Source organism: Microtus oregoni, unplaced genomic scaffold, assembly GCF_018167655.1.
Source record: "Microtus oregoni isolate MIOR12 unplaced genomic scaffold, Mior012 000114F_ref0000099, whole genome shotgun sequence".
Taxonomy (NCBI): Eukaryota; Metazoa; Chordata; class Mammalia; order Rodentia; family Cricetidae; genus Microtus; species Microtus oregoni.
In genome coordinates, this window is record NW_024544743.1 from 762,763 (window position 1) to 783,196 (window position 20,434).

At 46.1% G+C, this 20,434-nt stretch overlaps 1 protein-coding gene across 1 annotated transcript in view; it reads right to left on the minus strand.

Moving 5' to 3' along the window:
• Positions 1 to 3,685: 3,685 nt before the first annotated feature.
• The window catches only part of LOC121443902 (solute carrier family 28 member 3-like), a 53,214-nt gene continuing 36,465 nt past the window's right edge, over positions 3,686 to 20,434 (minus strand). The window contains exons 11-18 of the mRNA XM_041645658.1: positions 18,614 to 18,739; positions 16,572 to 16,702; positions 14,453 to 14,621; positions 13,283 to 13,480; positions 9,783 to 9,864; positions 9,176 to 9,274; positions 8,847 to 8,958; positions 3,686 to 6,413 (exon numbers count right to left, since the gene is read on the minus strand). Coding sequence (XP_041501592.1) covers positions 6,284 to 6,413; positions 8,847 to 8,958; positions 9,176 to 9,274; positions 9,783 to 9,864; positions 13,283 to 13,480; positions 14,453 to 14,621; positions 16,572 to 16,702; positions 18,614 to 18,739 — 1,047 coding nt within the window. The 3' untranslated portion in view covers positions 3,686 to 6,283. The remainder of the gene's footprint in view (positions 6,414 to 8,846; positions 8,959 to 9,175; positions 9,275 to 9,782; positions 9,865 to 13,282; positions 13,481 to 14,452; positions 14,622 to 16,571; positions 16,703 to 18,613; positions 18,740 to 20,434) is intronic.

Here is a 20,434-nt window from a genome sequence, read left to right on the forward strand (position 1 = left end):
TTTCTCAATAGAGGCTCCCTCTTTCCAGGTGGTTCTGGTTTGTGTCAAGTGGATGAAAATAAATCAGCACACTGGCCTTCTTGATCGCCCCCTGAATCCAGGAATCTTTGAAATCTCTCAAAGAAACCAGTAGGTTCCGAGGGTCTTCAAGTTTCTAACACCGGTTTTTGCCTACTTGCTGTCACTCTGCTGACTGTGAAGGTCATGGACTCCCCTCCCCTCCCCCCTCTCCACCTGAGCTTATTTCCCTATCACAGTTCATCATCAAATGCCCTTAGGGCAGGAACTCAAATAGAACAGGAACCTGGAGGCAGGAACTGGTGCAGAGATCACAGAGAGGTGCTGCTTACCAGCTTTCCCCCCCTGACTAGCTCAGTCTGCTTTCTTATAGAATCCAGGACCACCAGCCTAGGGGTGGCCCCTCCCACAATGGGCGGGGCCCTTCCACATCAATCACTAATTACAAAAGTGCTACATAGGCTTGACCACAGCCTGAGCTAATATTGCTGTTGCTTTTTTGAGACAGGGTTTCACTGTGTAGCCCTGGCTATGCTGGAACTCACTCTGTAGACCAGGCTGGCCTCAAACTCAAAGAGATCTGCCTGCCTTTGCCTCCTGAGTGCTGGGATTAAAAGTATGCGCCACCATGCACGGCTCACAGCTTTCTCGTGTGGAGGCATTTTCTTAGTTGAGGCCCCTCCTCTCAGACGATTGTAGTTTGTGTCAGGTTGACATAAACCAGCCAGCACAAGAGCTGCCCTTCCATTTTTGCAAAATGCATAGTAGTTTGGAAGGGCTGACTTGATGGGAATTGATTTACTTCTCAGCGCTTCCTGAAACACAGCATTGTCTACGACCAGGGTCAGAAGGACTCACGGCAGACGGCCTGTAGTGATGTGGCCAGTAGGATGTTCAGGATAATATCCTTTCATCAGAGGCTCGCATGGTCTTTAGAGCAGGGAATAGAATGAATGAATGTATTCATTTGCTTGGGGTTAAACAAAATTAGTAGCAGCCTATGAAAAATAGCCTCTCGGAGGCCGAGAGGCAGACGATTGAATGGTTAAAAGCGCTTGCTGTTCTTCCCGAGACCTGGGTTCAGTTCCTGGCACCCACAGTGACTTACAGCTTCCTCTAAGACAGTTCCAGGAGACTCAGTGCTCTCCTCTGTGGGCATCGAATATGCTTGTGGTACCCATACATACATGTAGGCAGATGCTCGTACAACACGAAAAAATAATCCAAATAAATCTTTAAGAAACACAGAAAATGACCTCTCTCGGGACCCACTGGTTCATTAGAACACAAGGCTGAGGAGAACCAGATTACCCCTCCTTAGTCCCCAGGCCCTGCCTAGTAGGCAGTAGTCTTTCCTGGTGGCCTGGGTCTTTGTTGGCTTCCAATCCCTTCTTCATACTCATGCCCGACAGAATCATTTGGGAATTGGGGCTCAGCCCCCTGGGCAGGGCACATCACTGCTGTTTAGAGTTCCCTGGCAGCCTAATTAAACTACAGAAATCTGATAGCAGTTAGGTGGGGATATTTGCAAAATGAATGCAGATTAGAGCTCTGCCTAGCTCCAGGGACCCTGTCACTCAGGTGTGCGGATATGCTGATTTTACCAATGGGGGAGGGGAGAACAAAGAAAATGATGTGTATCTCACGACTCTAGTCTACTCTTGGCTGAGATGCTAAGGTCTCCCCAGGGACAGAGGGCTCATTTATAAAATTGGGAATCTCACATTTGGGACCATAATGCCAAGTATGAAAAGGCACTTTCATACAATGTAAAGAGAAGGTTGGGGATTTAAAAAAAACACATTTTTGTTAATTCTCTGAAAAATATGGTCTAGAGAATTGGCTCAGTGGTTAAGAGCATTGCCTGCTCTTCCAAACGTCCTGAGTTCAATTCCTGGCAACCACATGGTGGCTCACAACCATCTGTAATGAGGTCTGGTGCCCTCTTCTGGCCTGCAGACATACACAAAGACAGAATATTGTATACTAAATAAATAAATATTTTTTAAAAAAATCATGCATGTGCCCAACGTATTTTCATTTTACCTCCTTTTTATGATCCCCTCTATTCTGGGTTCTTCGCTATTGAGACTGCACCTTCGCCACTGGCCTCTCTCTGTGGTGCTCCCTGAGCACTGGGAAAGGGTAGATATAAATTCCTCATCTAAGGCTGAGCGCTCTACAGACATTGATTTTCTGCACCCTGATTAGTTGAGTTTCTGCATTAGCCACTGTCCAATGCCAGAGGAAGTTCTCTGATGAGGTCTGAGGGCTACACTAATCTGTGGGCAGAGAAATATGTACTTAGAAAATAGTAGGAGTAGATTCGCTCTTGGGGTCTAGGAATCCCAAGCCATGGACAATAGGTAGGTGGGATTTTGGGGGCAGAGAAAACACTGGGAAGAAGATAGTGGAGTCCCCAGCTGGACATGGGCAGTGTACAATAAAGGTAATAAAGCCACAAGGCAGAAAGCAAATTAATAGACATTAAATTATAAGAGCTAGTTAGAGACAAGCTTAAGCTATCGGCTGAGCTCTCGTAATTAATAAGTCTCCGTGTCATTATCGGGGTGCCAGTGGTCCGACTACAGGCAGGTATCCCACACCCGATGTTGGAATCTTTATTTGATATCCTGTGGCTTTTGGCAACTTTTAGGTTGCAGAATTCTCCAAAGTGAATGTCCCGGTGTGGGCCAGCTGAGGCCTGGAACACCTGGGGGCACAGAACGGTGAGTAGCTGGGGAGAGAATGAGCTGTGAGAACGGCAGCCACTGCTTCTGTGCCTATGGAAGCCAGAGAAAATCAAATGGCCCCAAACACCTCCCTTAGCAGTCTCTCGAGGAGGCAGCAGTGAGCTGATATTTAAAAGCCATTAATTTCTATTATCTGGAGACTCAGCATGCTTAGGAGAACCTGGGTATGTGAATTTACTTTTTAATTTTAAATTTTATGCAATCTAAATACAGATAAAGCATTTCTGGTAAAATTTCAATACCTCGTTTGAGGTAGGCACACTGGATTCTAAAGTCTTCATTTGATAAGGGAATATAAAACATCTCCTTGAAATGATACTTTAAAATTGATCTTATGCTTTACTGTTTTGTTTTTTTTTTTTAAAACATGATGGCTATGTGGTAATCTTAACACATTGTTTGATTGTATCCCACTCTCTTTTAGGGAGCATCTTACTGGTCTACATAGTGACTTCCAGGCCATGAAGGGTTGCATAGTGACAGTGGCCACTTTACCAGGTGATCTAACTTGGTTCTATTTACGCGGCCTGGGGACAGTGGATAGAGCGTCCACCACCTTCAGCAGTGTCACAGGCTGCGAACCAAGCCTTCAACCCACAGACCTTTGGGAAATACTCAAAATCTGAACTCTGGGGAATGTCTAACTCCATCCCCTCCTTGGCATTATGTTACCTCACTTACAGAGCGCCACACATTAAAAAAGGCGAGAAGGAAGAGCTAAAGCCAGAACTCTAAACAGAAAGGTGTAGGAGTATTCCAGGTATTTCACCAGCTGTAAAGAGGAAGTGGGATGTAGCCTGCAAATGCTTGGTCTTCATAGTCACACACTCCCTTCATGCTCCTGTATGTTGTATTAACGAGAAGCAAGGTGCATATACCAGTCAATTACCAGTGACCTCTTTGACTCTGCTGGCCAGAGTGGAGAGAAAGAAGCTTAGTTACGTTTATATAAAACTATTACATATGTTAGGTTTTTCTCTTCCAGTTTTCAACACAATCATTGCTTTCATCACAAATGTCCATTTTTACAAACTCAGGAGGAAAACCTGTTGACAAACACAGTGGCAACTGATTTCCCTGAAGCAAGCCAGTAAACTCAGAGAAGAGTTAAACATACAAGGAAACATAATGACAAAAATCAAAAAAACCCAAAAAAACAAAAACAAAAACAAAACTAGCTTGACAGACAGGCACACTAAAAGCAGCCAAGAGGTTCTCTTGGTGGTTCTCAGGAAGAAAAACATACTAGAGAAAAAAAAAAAAAATCAGTGCGTTAGCAAGCATCAGAAAGAAGACAATAGCTACAGCAGACAAAAAACAGGCAACGCGGGAATAATTGCCACTCGTGATGTCGTACCGTCGGCTGCAATGAAGACATGCGAACGGATTTTCCTAAAGTCTAAAGATTGGGACTGATGTAAATAATAAAAAACTAGACTATCTTGACCTTTTCACTTCAGGTATAAAACGTCCTTTGGATAAGCAACTCCTCCTTCCATTCCACCAAACCTAGAGCAAAAACCACAAATAATTCCGACTATTTACATGTAGATTATTTTAAAAATTGCTCCTGTGTATGCTCAGAAGGGAGACAGAATAAACCATTCAAGGCGCTGCATCACCCTTTCCCCGGCGAGGCTCTCCCTTTGGAGTCCCCGTGAGACTCAGAGGTGTTGAGGTTTTCCTCGGCCTGGTGTCTGCACTGCTCCGCTGACATCTTCCAAACCCAGAGTTCAGTAAGCACGTGTGATGTCTTGCTGGTTGATGGGAGAATCGATGAAAGGCATTCCCGTCTTGGTCAGCATTGATTTCCCTTCGTGGTTGGTCCTTACAGGTCTTTCTGACTGAGGAGTAATGTTTTACAATCTTGTCATCAAGAACATAACAAAATTGCACATTAATAATAATTCACAGGCCTGTAAATACAGTCTACCCAAGGACAGAGACATGGATATCAGGCACCTTGGTAGCCTACTGTATTATTTCTTTAAAGTGGTCACTGTTCTCTTCTTGTGACAGGACAAGTCATTTGTGGCCACAGATAACATGAGTGCCACAGGTCTTTCTTTGGCTCATAGCATATTGTGGAAAGGAAGGGTGTTATGACCTTGCAGAAGTCTGTTGTTGTTGCTTGGAGACACCGTCTTGCTAGGTGCCCTATGCTGGTTTGGAACTCATAATCTTCCTGTCTCCGTTCCCAAGTGCTGGGATTACAGGAGTGGGCCAAATCTGGCTCCCAGAAGAAGTTTTAGGAGGTGTCATGTTGTTTCTACATGTTTCCCTAAGGTCTGCGAGCCCCCTATAGGGGCTGCTTCTTTGGCCTAGATACTAGAAATGGACACATAGATTAAGTCCAAATTCAGCAATGCAGAGACTCCTAATTGATAAATGTGCTGAGAATTAGTGACTACTGAGTGCTCATCCAAAAGCCAGGCATTTCTACAAACTCCCTCAAGACACAGGGGTAACACACAGGGGTGGGGAGCCTGTGAGAGCCAGGCAATAGGAAGATCACAGTGAAATACTGTCTTCTGGACATGCCTCAGGCCTGCCTTCCCGAGCTTAATATAGATATGGTTACTTGCAGAAGATCAAGTCCCCCAGCAGGCAGTGAGAGACTCAGTGAGTTACAAAGCAAAGAGATGGGGCATGGTGAGCCATGTCTGAGAGGAGAGGGAAGGGAGACTGGGAGCTGGGGCTAGGCATGATCAAGATACATTATATGCACGTGTAAAACTGTCAAAGAACAGGTAAAAGATATTCTTAAGAAAATATATTAATTTAAAGAAGATGTGGCCTGAATGCTTACAAATTCCTGCAGTTCACGAGACTTCAGTCCTGAAACTGAGCATTTTACATATAGGAGAAAAAGATTTGTGAGACGTTAAAGTTTGGGGGAGGAACTGCAGCCAAAGTTTCTGTAAACTGATTGCTTAGAATTCTCTGAAGTTTACGGACTTAGATTGGGTTCCACATGGCCTCTGTGATTTGCTGAAGGACTCTTGATTTAAGGAGAGGGTAACCTATGAGTAGGTCATTGCAGATTAGCCCTTCTTCCCATGAGAGTCAAACTGAAGGTATTTCAGACAGCCTTGAGAGAAGGTAGGATGGCCTTCCTTGAGATGTGTTTAAATCCCATCTCTCTGAAATACTTAGAGCACTGAAAGAGGGTATGGCCGAGTCATAGTCCAGTTGTTGATAGCTACCACATAGATGCTCACACACACATATTTTCTCATGAAATCCTTGAAAATAGAACATTATTTGGACTGGAGATCACACACCATGGTTTGGGACGTCATCATAGGAGCTCTCCATGGGAAGAGGTGGGCTGAGAAGGGAGGAAGCAGGACACACTGTCGCAGGAAGGATGCACTCCAGACTTTCTTCCTTCTTTGCCATTAAAGCTGAGTCCATGCTGGAGTCATCAACCTGGAGCAATGCTTGCTATCCCTTCCAGAGCAGAAAGCCTAGCATCTGCATTCAGAATCCCGCCGGATGCAGGGCTGAGCTCATGGTGTAGCAGGAGGGACCCAGCTGCAGTTCAGAGTCGATGGCTTCAGCAGCTCGCAGCAGCTCTTCACAGCGTAGAGGCTGAAGTTTCCTCCTGGGATGACTTCATCTGGTCCCTTGATGACGGTGCTGGGGAAGCAGAATGAAACCGTTAGCTGGGTCTCAGGACACAGGAGGGGAGTAGACAGTGATGCATTGAAAATGGTAAGGGCAGGAAGCCGATTTCCTCGTTCCCACGCTGGATAGGATGCGTTAAGGCAGAGATTCCTGAGGGTTGGTTACTTTTGGTTCTCAAACTCTGGGTGGCCTTGAGGACTCCCCGTATTTATCTCAGAATAGCAATGACAGGATAGCATCAATTCGTATTAAAACAAACAAACAAACAAACACTTGCAGAGGCCTGGAGAGATGAGTAAGAAGTTAACACTGGCTGTTCCTCTGAAAGACTCTGGTTCAGTTCCCACACATCAGCTCACAGCTAACTCCAGCCCTGGGGGAATCTGATGCCCTCTTCTGGCCTCCATGGGCACTGCATATGCACAGTGAAAAGACACACATGCAGCTGCTTATATACATCAAACCAAAACCTCAAAAAAATTTAAGACTGCTTGTACATTAATAAGAACATGCGCAAACACCGGTTTTGCAAATCAAAACTGCAGAGGGTGGAGGTGGATGGCGTGGGTCTCTGGGAGCCTAGCCTCTCATTCACCAGTGTGAGTTAGCAAGCTGTCAGGACCACCTGGATGCATTTGAAAATGAAGCAATAAAAGGAAAAAAAAACCCAGTAGGTAGATAGTTAGAAAATAGCAATCTTGAGGTCACCTAGACCTGATTCCATCCCAAAGAATCAGGCTCTGCCCTAAGTCCCATGCCCCTGGTAATTGTGCTAGTGAGAATTAGTGACAGGCAAAGGAATGGTGACGTATCACAGCTGCACCGCCTTGAACTTTAAAATGCTGTGTGAGAGGAGAGACACAGAAGGTCTGCAGGCTGAGGCAGCGGACTCTGTGGCGCAGGCTGAGGAAGCAGGGCTCTGTGGCGCAGGCTGAGGCAGCGGGCTCTGTTGCATAGGCTGAGGCAGCAGGCTCTGTTGCATAGGCTGAGGCAGCAGGCTCTGTTGCATAGGCTGAGGCAGCAGGCTCTGTGGAGCAGGCTGAGGCGGCGGGCTCTGTTGCTATCTGCCCAAGAAAGGCAATTCCTGGCGAAGCGTGGCTGAGTTTACAGATTTCTTTCTCTAGTTCTTCTCATCTGCTCCGCCACACATTCTCTGTGGTCCCGAGAGTGAGGTCTGGTGCGATCTCTGCCCCCGGGTGGAGACAGGACCTTTATAAACTGCCTAGAAGATCCTGACATCTTTATCTAGTTAGAAGGTTTCTGTAGAGAAGAAATTATGTCCCTCCCCTTTAAGAACTAACCTAAACAGGGCTGCCAATCACCCAGACAAGAAAACACTCCTCAGGAAAGGACTTTAAACAGTAACATAAATACAAAACTTATCAAAAAATGTGGGTTGGCCATTGTCCACTCTTACCCCTTGAGGCTGCTCCACGTCACTCTGGAATAAATATTACACTCTTGGTATCTCATCCAAGTTCAACTGAGATCTCTAGGACTGGGGACCTGAGGTGAGGCCAGAGTGAGATCCTAGCAGCAGGAATCAAGGACATTGGCTTTGGGGACAGGCCGGAAGTTCCTGTCTTGATAATGCTGGGACTAATATTGCTTGACTAGACACAGCCTCCCTGAAGCTTCAAATGCAAAGGAAAAGTGTGGTTGTGCCGAACTTACATGGTGATTGCAGGGTTCAAGTGAGTTTGTTCACACAAAGAGCACCGTGCACAGGGGTACACACTACACACTTATGAGCAGCCTAGAAGTGTTTTACTTTCTAGCTTTCTAGTTTTCTCTGAAAAAGCAAGATCCAAGGTTGTCCGAAATACCGTGAGTTTTCTCACGCGACAGTTGAAATGTATGGATGTGGTCTTTATGCTGGGACTACAGTAGGGCTGTTTGCTCCAAAAACAACGTGATCACACTATCTGCCTCTCTGCCCATTGTCATGGAGCTTGGCCCAGTAGTCATGGCAACCAAATAAGTGCAGTAATACCATGATAGCTAAGTCTATGGTACTAGTCAGAGAGCGGTTAGCATTCCCTCTAAGAAGATGGGTAAGGAAGGCCAAGAGGTCACCTGGAATTCATCTACGACTTCCCACCTCTCAACTGCATGCGACCTTGGGGGGTGCTGGACTCTGCAGCTCATGGAAGGTCAATGAAGGCGGGGACTCCGGGGACTCCACGACAGCTTCAGTAAGTCATCACCAATAATGGTGTGAGAGTTCGCATTGATACTACCATTTTGGGTCCACCCACACTTCTATAAGGAAACCTAATAGACTCACTGGTTCACTAAGCAGGGCCTCGAGGAACTGTCTACTTTTGTCTGTTGTCGAGCCCTATCTGGGGTGAACAGATATTTGTCCACACCTCCCTCAGGAAAGGGCACACGAAAGATGGATTTGATTATTACTTAGAGATTGTAGGAATAATAAAAAAGTACCTGCTCAACAGACTTTGGCAACAAGATAGCACTTGGGTTGTGTTGCTGAGTAAGTTGGTGTTCCCCAGAATGTGATGGCAGTCGATATCTGAGGGGGTGCTAGAGAGTATGCCTGGAAAGGAACAGAGTGCCATTTATTGTCGCAATTTAGCAAAATCCCAGAACCCTCCTTCTGTTCTCGGCTTCTCCACTCCACCCCACGCATTTCACTTTACAGTGTGCGTAGCCCAGCTCCAATTCTCAGCTTCCTGGGGCAGCATATGCTGTGTGTGCAGCCTGGAAGCCTGCCTCCCTATGGGCATCCAGGACACGAAGGATCAGTGCCATACCTGCGATGCAGGCTGTCATAAAGCAGGCAGTGGTCCCTGCGATCAAGGCTCTCACTGCTCCAGAGGCAATGTCGCGCTTTCTGCTCGGAGCTATGGATGCTGGAAGAGAAAGAGACTTAATTGGAGATTAAGTCAATTTAGAAACCCAAGTTTTTAGTCCATTCTTTAGAGACTGGACTCAGGTCAACCAAAAAGAAACAAGTCATGAAATTATCCAGAGGGCCCACAGAACACTGAGAACAAGGCAATGCCAATGTTACCAGGAAGAAACTGTCAACAAGATGATGTCTAGTTGCTGTCACCGTCTATGTCAATGCCCATGGCAGACATCAAATGCCGTGGGCCCCCAAGAACCCTTCAGATGGCTGTTATAACTCTATGAGCCCTGATAAACAAGTGACTGATTGTATTGGCTTGAGAGAAGCATCTGTATGCCTGAACATATTTATCTTGAATACTAGAGTGTGCATAGGAAAACTAGTCCAGAGCAGAGATAAACACAGGCCCCAGGGGACTTCACAGCTGAAGAGCCATTTTTCTGACAGAACACTAGAGGACAGACTTGTGAAGTCCACAGCTGTGGTGGAAGAATATTCTTTTCACTTACTAAGTCCGCCGATCACTATTCCCAGGGAACCAAAATTGGCAAAACCACAGAGGGCGTAAGTCGCAATGGTCTCAGAACGAATCTGTAAACAAGCATAAACACTGATGTGTACGTGATCTGACCACCCCTTCAGAAATCTGACACCCCAGCTGGGCCTCATTGGCTATAGGATTAATGCTGATAACCACACACACTGCTGACTGTCAGATAACCATTGATGGTTTCCTTGTGCTCCTCACCTTTGAGGGAGAGTGGAAAGAATGGTGTAGGCTCAAGGACCACTGCCAACAGGCTGGGGATTAGAGAGGCCTTGAGGTCTAGAAAAGCTACTTCCTGCTCATTAAATAACTTCTAATGTTCCATCTGACTTGGCTACCTGCCCCATTGTAGAAGGCACAGTACTAGCTGGTGGAGATGAGAAGCTGGTCTCAGAAAATATTTATACTATATATGTGCAGACAAAGGACTTGCTTGGAATATATGAAGAGCTGCTATAGTTCAACAAGAAGACTACTGTCCAAGCTTTGGAAGCATTGCTACAGGATATGCAAATTGGCAATAAGCATATGGAGCGATGGGGAGGTGCCAACCACTGCACGGAGAGCCAAAATAAATCCTCTTTAAGTGGATTTATTTTAGGTATTTTGTCAGTTACTGAAAGAACTAAATTTAAAAAGCAGCGACTGCCTATCCTAAGTTTGTCAGGATGTAAAGCGTCTGGGCTGCTTATGCATTGCATTAGGAGAGTCACACAATGAGTTTGCTCTCGTGGTGAACCAGTGGCGTCTCACCGAGGTGACACATGCTGCCTGAATAGCCCTGGAGAAGAACACAGCCACAGCAGTGGCTACAAGGAAGAGCCCATCAACGAGACAGTGCCACACTCAACCATCACCGTCTGTTTCTACTCCCGTGGGAGAAAAAAAATGCAGGCCACAGGAAGACTGCTTAGGAATGTGAGTGTGAATACAGGATGACTATACTCAGTGCACACTCAAAACAACACTCTTTGTCTACCTGGCACCATCAATGAGACCAGACTGATAAGTCACTTACCCTAAAAGTAAAAACGGTGTCACCTATACACTTGTCAGAGCAAGTATGGAAAATGGACGCATCAGCTTCACACTAGGATCCAGGCCTGAGAGGCCCCTGGACAGCAGATTGAGAAAAGGTGCAGCACCCTGCCCCAGACCCCATAGGAGACATTTCACACTTCAGCAGCCGGAGCCCACTAGCCTCTTTCTGGCAGGAACCTGGCAGAGGTGTGTGCAGACGAGGCCGTGTAGGGTTTTACCAGTAGAAACGGAGGCTGGGCCGATGCCACTTTCTTTTGCCCCCAAACGTAAATGATTATACAATGGAACGAGATGGGCCATACTAAGAAGGTAATGGTCTCCTGTGTGTGAGCCAAGATGCTCAGAAATTTGGGGTAACTGCTTTTCCCACTGCAACCCGACAATAGCAGAGACCGCCGAGCTGTTTTCACATGTACCCCATATGCCTGCCTTTGGCTGGGCTCACTCCAAATGGAATCATTTCTACAGTTGGGGCTCCGCCTTTCCAACAAGCTTTTCAGAGACGCCATTAGTACTGCCAGAACTGGCAGCTTGCTTTGCTCATTAACAAAAGCGCTTTCTCCTGACAACAGGGAAGTAGCAAACTTGTCGGTTAATTTAGCCCATTGTTTACTCTGGGCAGGGAAACAAACTGCTTCAGATGGCAGCCAAACAATGAAGATGGCTGTCCACATCCCGCTCTTGGCTTACCACAAAAATGAACTGTGAGGACAGAAGACCCAGGAACCCCACTCCTATCTCATTTGGGGGCACAGAGCCCCTGACCACAAAGTCATTCTCATGAGGATGCCTTTGGGAGGTAACTCCACTTATATAATCCTTATGTTTGGTTTCTGGGAGTCCAGGGAGGAAGTGGAGGTCTCTGGGTGAGCATCTCAGTACTGGGGCTATAGGTTTAATGCTGGGGACGTTCACTCCACATGTTTTGTTCCAGAGACAGACTGCATAGTTAGAAATGTTCATTTCTCCGGGTTTTTTTTTTTTTTTGAGGTGATGACTCTGATCTTTGGAAGGAAATAAATTGGACACTCAGTTGCAAAGACATCTTCATTCAAGTTAAGTTCCACACTCCATCAAAGCCCAAGAAGGTGAGAGCCTCTTTGCATGATTATGGGGTGACTGACCCACAGTTTTCACTCACAGACAGAAATATTTTATCTTCCCCTTCTCCCTTTCATACCAGCAATTGCACCTCATTATCTTTTGAGGTTGATGAGGTACAGGGTGTGTAGTCAGTTTCTTCGAAACCACAGTGTTGAAGAGGCCTTCACAGTCAGCCACCAGCTCCAAGAAATCAGTCCTGCTCCCAAAGACCTCGGTGCTGAAGGCGGGAGGTTAGAATCTTCAGGGAGGGACCCTCAACTGGAGAACTGCCTCTATCGGCTGACCTTCAGCATGTTTGTGGGTGTTTTCTTCATTGCTGATTGAGGTAGGAAGGCTTGGCCCCCCTGTGGGCAGTACCATCCCTAGGCAAGTGGGCCTGGGCTATGTAAGAAGGTGCTGAATGCGAGCCTGGGAGTAGCCAGGAATCAGTGCTCCTCTGTGGGCTCTGCCTCCAGGTTCCTGTCCTTGGCTTCTCTCAGTGATGAACTTTCTGGAAGTGCAACCCTCTCCTTTCCCAAGTTGCTTTGGGCCATAGCATTTATCACAGCAAGAGAAGAGCAGATGAGGACAGGAAGTCAGGCCCAGTAAAGGGAGTTAGGTGGCCAGACCACACCCTTGGAGGGGATATTGAGACTCTGTCCCTTCCCCCCTTCTTTATCTCCCAGTTACTTTGTGGTGAGCAGTCCCCCTGCTCTATGCTACCATGCTGATGAGCTACTTTGTACAGAAGAGCAACAAGGTCAGAGGATCATGAGCTGAAACCTCGGAAACTGTGAGCCCAGAGGAGCCTGCCTCATCATAAGCTGCCGACCTTGGATGTTAAGTTACTGGAGCACAAGGGTGGCTAGCAGAGGCCTGTGGTGTCCTCGGTGCTCTTGCCTTAGTGCACTAATACCTGTCCCAGCTCATAGGACCCTAGGACTGCTTTTGAAAAAAATAAAATTTATGCCCTGGCATAAGCTGTAGCATGCATGGGCAGCCCTTATATGGCGATTCTGTTGAACTTGTCCATATTCATGTTGGATTTCATGGTCTAAGTTGGTGAGGATGACTGACCAGGATTCTTCCTCAAGAGGGCACCAGATCTCATTACAGGTGTGCTTATAGTCTTTAAATTCCCTCCCCCTCTCTCCTTCCCTTTCTTTCTTTCGTCACACACATATCACATGATCAAGATAACCTGACTGAAAATTATGCTGTGCTCATTGTGAGTGCTATGAGACCAAGTTCTTGGATTGCTCCATTCTGCTGTCCGTCCTGTTCCCGACAGACAGAGCTACAGTCACCATGTATTTATGTGATAAAATTCATACATACCGACATATATTGCTGTACGCCATTCACAAATTTGGGTCCGGCTGCTTTTCTCAAACTGATCAATTTTGAGAGGTGGTCATAAGCCACAAATTCATTGAAGAATGTCTTGTAACCTATGAGCTTGGCAACCATAAAGCTGTCTTGCCAGTCGACTCCCATCATGAAGGAAAAGGGCATGAAGATGTAGGAACAGAGGAGCTGCAAGAGACAGGTGTTGGCACTAAGTGGTTTGCCTCTAACTCTGCCACCCCGTCCCCTGCAGTGACTGGACTGTTCCTGCCTCTTCTGGGCACAAAGAACCCCTTACACTGAGCTGCCCTTCTTTATGTATCAGGAGCATATGCTTGATCCTCAAAAAACTGGTGTCAAGGCTTGATTCCCGTGTAGTGGTGTTAATGGATGCACAGCCCTTAAAATCACTGAGTATCTTTCTTAGATATTGCATTAGCTCTCTGTGGAATGCATTATTTGAGAGAACATTTGTTTGAAGACGGTCAGCTCCTTGGTCCCCCCTTTTCATTTTCTCTGTCATGTGTGGGTCTTACCAGATATGACCCTCACACCGATGGTGGATTTTCAGCCTTCAGAATGGCAAGATAAACAATTCTTTTTTCCTGAAAGGCTTCTCAATCAAGTGTTCTGTTACAGCATAGAAAGCAGACTGAAGCCAAGAACTGGGTCATTGGGAACAGCACGTATTCTGGGGAGGTCAGCAGAGAATGACTGCTCTGGGGAAAGAGGATGACAGAAGACAGCACAGGGCGAGATGACGCGCGTGTGTGTGTGTGTGTGTGTGTGTGTGTGGTGTGTGTGTGTGTGTGTGGGGGGGGTGTGTGTGTGGTGTGTGTGTGTGTGGTGTGTGTGTGGTGTGTGTGTGGTGTGTGTGTGTGTGTGTGTGGTGTGTGTGTGTGTGTGTGGTGTGTGTGTGTGGTGTGTGTGTGTGTGTGTGTGTGTGTGATGGGTGTGTCCAGAGTGTATGAGAGAACATGACGTAGTTGGTTAGGAAAGGCGGCTGCACTTTCATGACTTGTTTTCTGGGACCAGGGCTCCCTCTGTAGCCCACACTGGCCTTGAACTCATGGCCTCCTAAGCGACAGAATGAAAGACGAGCCACTGTACCCGGCTTCTAAACTTCAAGATATTCAGAAACAAAACATGACAGAGTCATACCTCAAAACTCAACTGTGGGTAGTCGAACATGTTTCCAAACCAGGATAGGGCTGAGTTCACAAAAGACAGCAAGGCCAGGAAGGCAATCAGATTCACAGCGATGTTTGCCACCAGGGGGATGGACGAGGATGCGCCCTGTGTTGCCGCCTCCAGGAAATTTCTTGAATCGCTTTGTTAAAAAGTGGGAATTCCAGAATTACCATGGAGTATCTCTGAATGGATGCTCCAGCACAGCCATGGCCCAATCACAGTTGCCGGGCATGAGGTGAACCCTTAGGCGCAGACCTTGGTCAAAGTCCTCAGGCTCTTACAGCCTCAGACTCACCACGGGGCTCAGGATTGTTACCCCCAGTGGGGATGTGGACGCCACTGCTGCATCAGCCTTGGAGATTGAATCCTGGGCTCCATGCATGCTAAGTATCAAACCCATTACCACCTCTAATCCAATAGTGCTTTTATTTTATTTTTAAAGATTTATTTATTATGTATACAATATTCTGCCTGCATATATCCTTACAGGTCAGAAGAGGGCACCACATCTCATTATAGATGGTTGTGAACCACCATGTAGTTGCTGGGAATTGAACTCAGGACCTTTGGAAGAGCAGCCAGTGCTCTTTAACCTCTGAGCAATCTTTCCATTCCCCAATAGTGCTTTTTTAACCTGGGGATATTTATAATAAAAAACCCAGAGGTGACAAAATTGTATAAATTTAAAAACTATTTATCAAAAGTCATTATCAGGGAGTATTTATAGAATCTCCTGGCTCTAAAAACTAACAGTTGAAACAAAGCCTGTATCACTCCACTTCCTTTAAGACTGAGTCACTTTAATCCCAGCACTTGGGAGACAGAGGCAGGCAGATCTCTCTGAGTTTGAGGACAGCATGGTCTACAGAGTGAGTTCCAGGACAGACAAGGAAAGAAACCCTGTCTTGAAACCCTCCCACCAACAGATTGACTCCTACTGTGGGCTCTTCTTTGATCTCCCATTAACCCTTGTAATGTCAGAAGTCTACCCTTAAATCTACCCACCTCCCCCACTATACTGATCACCTATGTGGCTGCCTCCTTACACAGCATGCCTTATGTAATATACCATGCAAATCTTCATGGTTCTGACTCTAAATGGAGCCTTCAGGGTGCTATCTCTTATCCCCATTATTTAGGCCAAAAGTATTTCATATTTTGGTGTTTGGGATAGTTGCATTATCCATAACAAGGGCTCTTGTGGGACGAGGGTAAGGCTTAAAATATAACTTTATTAACTGATTTTTTTTTTTTTTTGGTTTTTCGAGACAGAGTTTCTCTATGGCTTTGGAGCCTGTCCTGGAACTAGCTCTGTAGACCAGGCTGGTCTCGAACTCACAGAGATCCGCCTGCCTCTGCCTCCCAAGTGCTGGGATTAAAGGCGTGCGCCACCACCGGGAGGCTATTAACTGATATTTTATATGTACCTAATACACATGACTTGAGAGTAATTAGATATTTATTATTTTCTATTACTTCTCATGAGCATGATGAATGTGCCAAGCTCATAGAACACATACATAGGACACAGGTCATGGAGTTACTTTTGTCCTTCTGCCTTTCAGTGCCCTCGGAAATCACAGGTCTTCAAGCCTGGATGGTGAGTGGCTTTACCTGCTGAACCCTCCCGCAAGCCCTATGCAATATTTTAAATAACCCGTGCATAAAACAAAGCCGAGTGGCATGAATTTTCCACTTTTGGCATTGTGTGATGTAATGGGATACTTATCAACATCTTAGCTCCTGGAGCCCCTTTGCCGGTTTATTTCTTTTTTGTAGAACAGAGGAGAATGAAGCAGCTTTTTGGTTCCACAAGTGACCTGGGAAGCAGCCATTTTGTGACTTCCCAACAGTGTTAAAGCAGGGCTCAGCGAACACTGGTGTATTTACACAGAAGCACCTTCATAATGGACGCTTCAGAAGCAGGTGTGTAGGAAGACTTTCCTGAGCATTAAAAGAGAGGTTGTTTTGTTTCTTAAATTCTAAGGAGTCACTGGGAAATTGAATGTCATATCATTCTAAAGCCAAGATCGTCTGTGCTTCCTTCTCCAGCCTGTACGATTATAAATTCAGTAATCTGTCGACTTACCCATTTTCAATTTTCATGGCATTCTTGAGGGTCACTTTGGGTTTCTCTGTTTCTGGCCAGAAGAGTTTGGCTACAGCCAGGGACGCAGGTGCAGACATGACTGAGGCGGTTAGCAAGTGTGTGGAGGACACCTGTGGAAAAGAAGAGGCCCGTTCTATCCCGTGCCAGAGAACAGGGTCTCCTGGGAGGTCTTGTAGAATAGCCTCTCCCAGTATGCCCAGTCCTGCCGCCTCGGGAGTCAGAGGTCAAGACAGGAATTCATGTCAATTGACACCTCCGTGGAAAAAGCACAACACCCAAATCTGGTCATTTGGGTTGAGAATTAATCCTGCGTTGTAAGAATTTTCAAAGATTTCTTAGCCTCTCTGTTGTCTCTCTGAACATTCTGTTGTGTAGTGACATTTTATTTGTATTTTAATAAATAAAGCTTGCCTGAAGATCAGAGAGTAAAACAGCCACACTGGTCAGCCTTACAGACCAGACCGCAATAACACACACCTTTAATCCCAGTAGATAAGGAAATTGCAATAGAAACCAGGTGGTACATGCCTTTAATCTCAGTGGTGCACACATTTAAACCCAGCCCCAGAGAGGATTATAAAACGGGAGGAGACAGCGCTCAGTCTCAGTCTCGTTCTGAGATCCTGGAGGCAGGGTCGCCATTTCAGACTGAGGTTCAGGTAAGAGCCAGTGGCTGACTGCTTTGCTTTTCTGATCTCCAGGTTGAACCCCAGTTTCCCTCTCTGAGTTTTTATTAATCCTGCTTCACCGCTGTCCCCTGTAGCCTGCATCTTGTCACATCCTCAGTTCAGATGCTGGAGTCTGAGGTGGAAGGAAGATGGAGAAAGGGCCTCCAGGTCATGCGCAGAGATGGATGGTCCCTCCCCCTGCCTCTTCTCTCTCGAAACCCTATCTGTCTTCACACATCATTAACACACCTCTCTCCTTCGTGTTGTAAACTATTTCTTCTTCCTCATTGCTGGTCTACTCCCTTCTAGCCTGTCCAACCCTGGAACTATTCTGGATTTTTCTTCCAAGACTGGGAGGTTTAATCTTGTCAACTTGACTGCATGTGGTGATTTGAAAGAAAATGGCCCCCAAAGGGACTAGCACTATTAGGAGGTGTGGCCTTGTTGGAGGAAGTGTGTCACTGTGGAGGTGGGTTTGAGGTGTCATATGTGCTCAGGATACTGCCCAATGTCTCAGTCCACTTCCTGTTGCCTACAAGATGCCGGACTCTCAGTTACTTCTCTAGCATCCTGTCTGCCTGTATCCCACCATGATGATAGTGGACCAAATCTCTGAAAATGTGAGCCACCTCAATTAAACATCGTTTCTTTATAAGAGCTATCATGGTCATGGTGTCTCTTCACAGCAATGGAAACCCTGACTAAGACACTGCATCTAGCCTCAGGCACTTCTGTGAGCAATTTTCTTGATCAGGTTATTTGAAACAAAATGATTCACACTAACTGTGGACCTCACTTTATGGTTGCAGCCCAGATAAAAGGACATAGAAGCATACTTGACTTTTTGCCTGTTTGCTCTCTTTCTCTAAGACAAGTCCACCCATCCATCCGCTGTGGCACTCCTCCACTGGTATTACAACCTACTTCATGTTATGAATTGTAATGAAAATATCTGTGTTTTCCAATGGTCTTAGGTGATCTCTATGAAAAGATCATCCAACCCCAAGGGATCACGACCACATGTTGAGAACCACTGGTTTAGACTGTTTTGGCTGATGTCAGTAATGGGTTTTGTGTTTCCCCCAAATTGAAATTTTTAGGCAAAATAACCTTGTCATATAATTTCACTTTGTAGTGGTTGATATAGTTACAGGAAGGTGGCAGCAATATGGAAGCGAAGACCTCAGTCTCCTTGGGGTCGCTATGTCCAAACACCAAAGCAACAGTGGCTACTTTTGTCACGCTAACAAGGGGGAAACTTTCTTGTCATTTTCCATCAACAACAGGAAAGGAAAAGAAACAATAAGGAAGTAGGAGATCAGACTTACTTAATTATATCCCAAACATTCTTACCCCGAAAGAGATGTAGGCACCCAATACGCTTCCAGCGATCGTAGCGAACCCAGCTGTCATAATGGCGTGGAGTTCTGACCTGGTGACGTGTGGTAGATATGGTTGGACCAGCAGTGGAGACTCGGTCTGGAGACAAAAGCTAAGTGTTACCTTTCAGGTGCTTGACACTGTATTCCCTATTGCAGTCTTAGAGAGACTCAGACCTTCTCCAGAGGTCACCAGGAACTCTGGAAATGCAAATTCTCCACCTGGAACCAGAAACTCTGAGAGTGCCCCTGCCCCCACAGTCTGTGCTTTCCAGGTGATTCTGGTACCCAACTCCTTGGGGCTCCTGGCTTCAAATGCCAAAGTAACCGGGAGCAACTTTTGTTCATATTTTCACAAGGAGCAGTTTCACAAGGTCTCTTCAACGATGATGAGAAATAAGAGCGGTAACAACAGAAAAGAAGAGACCGAACGTTGTGTAAGTTAATTAGACTCCGAAGATTCTCACCGCAGAGAATCCATGAGCCCAAGGTGCTTCAGCTTTTGCAGCATGTCCAGAACCATTGCTGTCCTGGTCATTTGAACTCTAGATCAGTGTGCATGTGTAGTCCTGGGTAAATCTTGTAATATGTGGGGCTATTTAAACAGAGTCCTCCACCCTACTTTGGGCTGGATGCTATGAGGACTTGGGATATTTTCCTGAAGATTGGCCAAGTATCTCCACCTAGTATTCCGGCCTTATAGACTGGAGATTTCCAAACCACTATAACTTTCTGTCTTCAAGATGATCTTGACAGACTCATGCATGTTTTGTGGAAATAGAGACCATTATAGATAAAAGAATAGGAGCAGGTATCTATGGGCCCTTTCATGACTGAGACTCTGACAGGCCAGGGTATGGTGGAATAGGCTTGAATCTCATTACAAAGGGCAGGCAGCCTGCAATGTGGGCTCTCCATCAATAACAGCAGCACTTTGGGCATATTAACTGTCAAATTGAGCGCCACAGACGCATGCGTGCAATTTTACAATTTTCTGCTCATTATGTCTAATTGTTCTGTGAGATTGAATGTGCTGAGTCTCAATTTATAGACTAAATAGGAGCCCAGTATGCAAGACCTTTTACCCCACAGGTACCAGCAATCATCTCAAGATGGTGCCTTAATTAGTCCTGAGAGAGTTTATGACTGTAATTATTATAATTTCAGCTCCTAGGGAAGGAAGCATTACCACCACACACACTAAAGACTGCTTCAGGCTACTGAGCCAGCCTTACCAAGAAGGCTCAGCCTGCCTTGAGCACTGTAAACCTGGGACTTGGAGCCATGCATTTTTCTGTGGTATGGTTTTTTCCTCAAGTCCACTTTATTTGGGCAGTTGCTGGCAGGATTCCCATGTCCTCATTGGGTGATTCCATGATTCCATTTTCCCCGAAGCTATGTATCCTGAGTGATGCAGCTCGTTGCCATTCCTAACCTGTCCGTGGCTTAGGTTTGCTTCAATGTTGAGGGATTCAGTTCTTTGTTTAAACGGCCCTCAGACAAAGGGGTGTTTATTCATCTGATGGGTTAGAGAAGTGAGGATGGTAGACTAAAAGCTTGTCTTTGAGGAGAAGAAACAAATCTGAGGCATTTTCTGCAGGCTCAGTGAAGGTGGATGGCTAAACACATCAGGGATGAGGTTTGAGTGTGTGCCTGTAGGACGGTTGGTGGGTAGCTTTGTCTTCTTCATCATCACAGGCATTGCAGTGGAGAGCGAGAGGGTCCCTACTCACTATCTGTAGCTCAGACATCTGAGGTGAACAATCACGAGCCTCTGCAGAGCTGGCCAAAGGCC